This window comes from Oncorhynchus kisutch, linkage group LG5 (genome assembly GCF_002021735.2).
Source record: "Oncorhynchus kisutch isolate 150728-3 linkage group LG5, Okis_V2, whole genome shotgun sequence".
In the NCBI taxonomy this organism is placed as follows: Eukaryota; Metazoa; Chordata; class Actinopteri; order Salmoniformes; family Salmonidae; genus Oncorhynchus; species Oncorhynchus kisutch.
This window is the reverse complement of record NC_034178.2, coordinates 43,875,081-43,881,080: the sequence shown is the minus strand read 5'-3', so window position 1 is coordinate 43,881,080 and position 6,000 is coordinate 43,875,081. Positions and strand designations below refer to the sequence as shown.

The following is a 6,000-nucleotide window of genomic DNA, read 5'->3' as shown; positions in this document are numbered from 1 at the left end:
GGCGATTATAGCAAATTAGTCTGGCAAATGAGCGTTGGCTGGCGTGGTTTACGCTGGCCGTACTCACGTTGCTGAAATGTGTCAAACACTTCGTCTTGGAATGGACGAGTGACTGGATGGTAAATGGGAGAAAAACAACATACATATTAGGACGCGTTTCCTCGTATACACAAGTCCGAATGATGGGCTTTATGTTTTGGGGGATGCACATGCGAATAACAAAGATCACAGAAGAAGACTACAAGCTCGAAGTGGACTATCGTAGTTAGAGCCAGCCACACCACCATTTCAGGTACCTGAGAATGTAAACAAATCTATTTGATTTATTTAACCTTTATTTCATCAGGGAGTCATGCTGAGACCAAGGTCTCTTTCTCAGATGAGCCCTGCATACCCATCAATATACACTATAGGCTACACACAACTATACACGCCTATATTAAAATCAATACACCAAAAGCAAAACCCAGTCATAGAAAACAAACACATTCTTCATTAAAAAGGGCCTCAATTAGCCATTGAATTTCCCCAGAGGCACCATCCAACTTTAAGAGAGCCATAGGGAAATTTGAAAATGTTTCTAATACGTGTCCTTTGTTGAGTGTTGTATCCAGTGTTGTATCTCATCTTTGGATGAGTGGGTGACCTTAAACAATTAGCCTGTGTTTTGTTTCGGTGTAGGGCAGTTCTCCCACTTAAAAAGATGAGAGAGGCCTGTAATTTTAATCATAGGTACACTTCAACTATGACAAACAAAATGAGAAAAAAAATCCAGAAAATCACATTGTAGGATTTTTTATGAATTTATTTGCAAATATGGTGGAAAATAAGTATTTGGTCATAACAAGTTTATCTCAATACTTTGTTATATACCCTTTGTTGGCAATGACAGAGGTCAAACATTTTCTGTAAGTCTTCACAAGGTTTTCACACACTTGCTGATAGTTTGGCCCATTCCTCCATGCAGATCTCCTCTAGAGCAGTGATGTTTTGGGGCTGTTGCTGGGCAACACGGACTTCCAACTCCCTCAAAAAAAAATATATGGGGTTGAGATCTGGAGACTGGCTAGGCCACTCCAGGACCTTGAAATGCTTCTTACGAAGCCACTCCTTGTTGCCCGGGTGGTGTGTTTGGGATCATTGTCATGCTGAAAGACCCAGCCACGTTTCATCTTCAATGCCCTTGCTGATGGAAGGAGGTTTTCACTCAAAATCTCACAATACATGGCCCCATTCATTCTTTCCTTTACACGGATCAGTCGTCCTGGTCCCTTTGCAGAAAAACAGCCCCAAAGCATGATGTTTCCACCCCCATGCTTCACAGTAGGTATGGTGTTCTTTGGATGCAACTCAGCATTCTTTGTCTTCCAAACACGACGAGTTGAGTTTTACCAAAAAGTTATATTTTGGTTTCATCTGACCATATAACATTTTCCCAATCTTCTTCTGGATCATCCAAATGCTCTCTAGCAAACTTCAGACGGGCCTGGACATGTACTGGCTTAAGCAGTGGGACACGTCTGGCACTGCAGGATTTGAGTCCCTGGCGGCATAGTGTGTTACTGATGGTAAGCTTTGTTACTTTGGTCCCAGCTCTCTGCAGGTCATTCACTAGGTCCCCCCGTGTGGTTCTGGGATTTTTGCTCACTGTTCTTGTGATCATTTTGACCCCCCGTGGTGAGTTCTTGCGTGGAGCCCCAGATCGAGGGAGATTATCAGTGGTCTTGTATGTCTTCCATTTCCTAATAATTGCTCCCACAGTTGATTTCTTCAAACCAAGCTGCTTACCTATTGCAGATTCAGTCTTCCCAGCCGGGTGCAGGTCTACAATTTTGTTTCTGGTGTCCTTTGACAGCTCTTTGGTCTTGGCCATAGTGGAGTTTGGAGTGGGACTGTTTGAGGTTGTGGACAGGTGTCTTTTATACTGATAACAAGTTCAAACAGGTGCCATTAATACAGGTAACGAGTGGAGGACAGAGGAGCCTCTTAAAGAAGAAGTTACAGGTCTGTGAGAGCCAGAAATCTTGCTTGTTTGTAGGTGACCAAATACTTATTTTCCACCATAATTTGCAAAGAAATTCATTAAAAATCCTACAATGTGATTTTCTGGATTTTGTTTTTCATTTTGTCTGTCATAGTTGAAGTGTACCTATGATGACAATTACAGGCCTCTCATCTTTTTATGTGGGAGAACTTGCACAATTGGTGGCTGACTAAAGACTTTTTTGCCACACTGTATGTCGCAAGATAATTTGCCCTTATTAAACTCTCCTGATCATTTTCCATCAATGGATGTTGACTTAACCTTTTTTTGACTGCTATGATTAAACAAGAAAGCCTTAGGTGTGGTATATGGCCGATATATCACGGCTAAGGACTGTTGTTAGGACACATCCCTTAGCCTTGGTATATATACCACAAACCCCTGAGGTACCTTATTGCTATTATGTACTCCTTACCAACTTAATTATAACAGTAAAAAGTAATTGTCATACCTGTGGTATGCTGTCTGATATACCACGATTTTCAACCAATCAGCTTTCAGGGCTCAAACCACTCAGTTTATAATTGTAAATAAATACATTTTGAGATTGTGCATAAGTATAGACACATCTGACAGGAGAGTGAGTGATGAAAGTTGGACAGAGGATCTTGAAATCTCTGTGCAAGAAACACTTGGATGAACTTCAAAAAACTAATATTTTTGAAAAACAAATGTTTGGGTCCCCAGGACTGAGTTTGGGAAAGGCTGCCCTAGAATCTTCAGACACAGATTAACACACATACACAGATCTGAACAGCTGCATAAGAGGCTGTATTGGGCCGGAGGGCACAGAGGAATGGAGCATTCTGATCGGCACTTTCTGTCAGGTGAGAGACAGGTATTCTTATTGGCTGGTCTCTGGACCCCAATTGGATCACTTCTGACATATTTTGTTGGATTCCCATGGATAATTTGTACTTTCTCTCTCTGTCCCTCCCTCTCTCTCACTATAGACCCTGTGTATATTAATTTGGGAGTCTGTTCTTCAGGCTGTTTAGAACCTGGATGGCCTGATACCACATGTTATGGACACATACTCTGGGTGATACCGGCAGAGTGATTGTATGGACAGTTACAGCCCTAAGCCGACTCCCACTCCAAATTAACTCTGCATTTTTGTCTAGCGAGCAAATGGATCTGACAAGCAGAAGGGCCATATGTTGTCTAGGAGTGACATGTGTATGGACACACACTCTGAGATACGGGGTGATGTTACGGACACAGAAACCCTCAGTATGATACAGACAGTGACAGGGTGTTGAACTGCAGTACAACGTCTGGGCTGTTCCCTGGATCCATGGACCAGAACAGGGACTCCAGAAGGCACAGTTGTGAACCTGGACCGAGAATGAACAGTTGCCATGACGTTCCACCGCGTCTGCTCCTTTCAATTTCTAATTTTGTGATTGTTGTTTATTGTGTCTCTATGATGCCAGAGGTTCCCCTAGTACTCCTTGTCCTAACCTTAACAAGCTGCAACCACAGCCAGGCTCACTTTATTGAATTAAATGTTATAAAGGCTTGATGTTGGCGTCTTCTGTATGTTTGGTGTGTGTGTCTTCTCTATAAGCGTCCTGTTTGTCTAGGTTTTGTACTGTTTTTTTTTGTACAAAAAAGGATAGTACAGAACAATGTATTTTAGAAGAAAAAAACTGAATACAAAAGAAAGCCATTTGTTTTGAATTGAGGGAGTTTTTGTGACAACTTGATATGACTACATAGAAAGTACGACAACAATTACTTCACTTTCTGGGCTTTCTTTTGGAAACCTTTCCTAGCTAATCTTCCTTCAAAGGTAGCTTTTAGTCCAACACTCTCTAGGTCTCTATCTGGTCGTCTGTCAACACACAATCACATACACAGTCCTGACACTGAGTTCTCAAGAGATTTGTCACTGAGGCACAATCAACACAAGCTGATCTCCAAACATACTGTTTTATTCATTATTGTACATACAACACTACACAGTCATGTTTATTACTCATATTCACTATTTCACTTTGTACACCTGAGCTGTGCCTGAACACAACAGAATAAATACATACTATGTATCGTGTGTGTGTGTGTCACTCCTAGACACAATACTTCCAGAAGCACTCTGTGGTGGTTCTCTTTCTGTACTCTCTTCTGCTGCCCAGGAAATGAGGTTGAGGGCTCAGAGCTGGTGTTTCCAACAGCACCTGAGAGAGAGCGAGAGAAAGAAATTAAGTAGTAGAGAGAGTAAGTGAAAGGACCCATCTTTGAGGAGAGCTTTGATACTTTGCTGAATGCTTAGTTTGTGAAAGGTGCCTGTGTTCAATGAGATTGCTAGGTTGTTTTGGATGGACTGATCTCTCACCTCTCTCACGGCCTGGTCTGGGCTGAACACTGCTGATCTTAGATCTGTACATAGACCAGTGGAAACAGACCTGGTTAGGTATATGTTTACATTCTCTGTCTCGCTTTCATATACGGACTCACACATTTAGAGAAGACCATCAGACCCGCCCTCACATCGTGCTGCGCACACAAGGCTGACACAATAGACCCACTCTCTATTTTGATGTATAAACTGACACACAAACACTCAATGTCACTCACTGCCAAGGCCAGGTGCACTGTGGAATCTGTAGGTGTGGTCAGAAAGGGACAGTTCCTCTGGACTCACCACCTGGTCCTCCTCTACAGACGCGAAAACATGACATAACGTGACTTAACATGACATGTATATATACAACATGATATAACGTGTGTGTGTGCTTGTATGTTTGTGTCACTCACCTGTTCCGGTGTAGGACATCTCGTTAGAGTGTGAGACAGGGTGTGTGAGGAGGGGTCCAGCGGCGGTAAGCAGCAGAACACACGAAAGGAAACGCTTACACTGCATGTCTGTACTGGACCGTCTGTACTACCTCCAAACTGTCTGTAGTACTGTCTGTACTGTCCTACAGGTGCTGCACTCCTGTCTGTCTGCCGGTAGCTGTTTCCCAGCTGTCTGCACTGCAACACAGAGTCTGCAGCTATATTTGTCTGTTGTTGTGTTTGAAGCTGGTGGCAACACTGTGTCAGAACCAACTGTAGAGGATGCCGTTTCTGTGCTACGTTTTCTTCTTTCTCTCTTTCTCTGTGGATCCCTGCAGGTCTCAATCAGGTGCTTTGCTCTGGATCCATACCCTGCCTTATATACCTCCCTCTCTCCTATCTTCTCTCAATCCATCTGCCCTGAGTTGTAAATATTGCCCAGTACTGTCGGTGAGGCTGACAGGGAGGCCCAATAAACCAACCTCTCTCCCTCTCATTTCCATCTTTCTTTTTCACTATCTACCTCTCTCCTTCCCTCTTTTGGCATAGTGTGCGTCAGGGGTGACACATTTAACCAGCTTGTCCTGATGCCACCCTAATAAATCTGCACAGCGCAGGTGTGAGTGTATGCGTTAGTGTACACTGAGTGTATATGTGTTAGTGTACACTGAGTGTATATGTGTTGGTGTGAGTGTATGTGTTAGTGTACACCGAGTGAATATGTGTTGGTGTGAGTGTATGTGTTAGTGTACACTGAGTGTATATGTGTTGGTGTGAGTGTATGTGTTAGTGTACACTGAGTGTATATGTGTTGGTGTGAGTGTATGTGTTAGTGTACACTGAGTGTATATGTGTTGATGTGAGTGTATGTGTTAGTGTACACTGAGTGTATATGTGTTGGTGTTAGTGTACACTGAGTATATATGTGTTGGTGTGAGTGTATGTGTGTACACTGAGTGTATGTGTTCGTGTACACTGAGTGTATATGTGTTGGTGTGAGTGTCCATCGGTGACTGCCACTGCTGATTCACACCCCAAAATGGCCCCTTAATTCACTTCCCCATTCACACACTTGTTTGTTTTACAATCCTTCTATGGACCAAATAATTAATTATCATTCAAAATCCTATTTTCCATAAACCTAATCCTAACCTTAACCCCAAACCATCATTCTA

General features: G+C 42.8%; 1 protein-coding gene and 1 long non-coding RNA gene across 2 annotated transcripts; one reads left to right on the top strand and one right to left on the bottom strand.

Annotated features, from left to right (window-relative positions):
• Nucleotides 1–3,586, top strand: LOC109890214 (uncharacterized). Its single transcript, XR_002255381.2, has 3 exons — nt 1–292; nt 2,732–2,871; nt 2,998–3,586. It is a non-coding gene; the product is annotated as an uncharacterized LOC109890214 (long non-coding RNA).
• A 379-nt stretch (nt 3,587–3,965) lies between these two features.
• Nucleotides 3,966–5,217, bottom strand: uts2b (urotensin 2, beta). The gene is made up of 4 exons (XM_020484094.2): nt 4,805–5,217; nt 4,625–4,705; nt 4,383–4,426; nt 3,966–4,224 (listed from the first exon to the last, which is right to left on the bottom strand). Exons 1-4 carry the CDS (start codon nt 4,908–4,910, stop codon nt 4,117–4,119), a joined length of 339 nt encoding a protein of 112 aa, XP_020339683.1. The 5' UTR covers nt 4,911–5,217; the 3' UTR covers nt 3,966–4,116.
• Nucleotides 5,218–6,000: the final 783 nt, after the last annotated feature.

Bases quoted from the DNA above. Each gene is read 5' to 3' on its own strand.
- uts2b (XM_020484094.2), bottom strand. From the start codon at position 4,910: ATGCAGTGTAAGCGTTTCCTTTCGTGTGTTCTGCTGCTTACCGCCGCT. The intron at 4,706-4,804 runs GTGAGTGACACA...TCGCGTCTGTAG, and splicing joins GATGTCCTACACCGGAACAG to AGGAGGACCAGGTGGTGAGT. The intron at 4,427-4,624 runs GTGAGTGACATT...GTCTATGTACAG, and splicing joins CAGTGCACCTGGCCTTGGCA to ATCTAAGATCAGCAGTGTTC.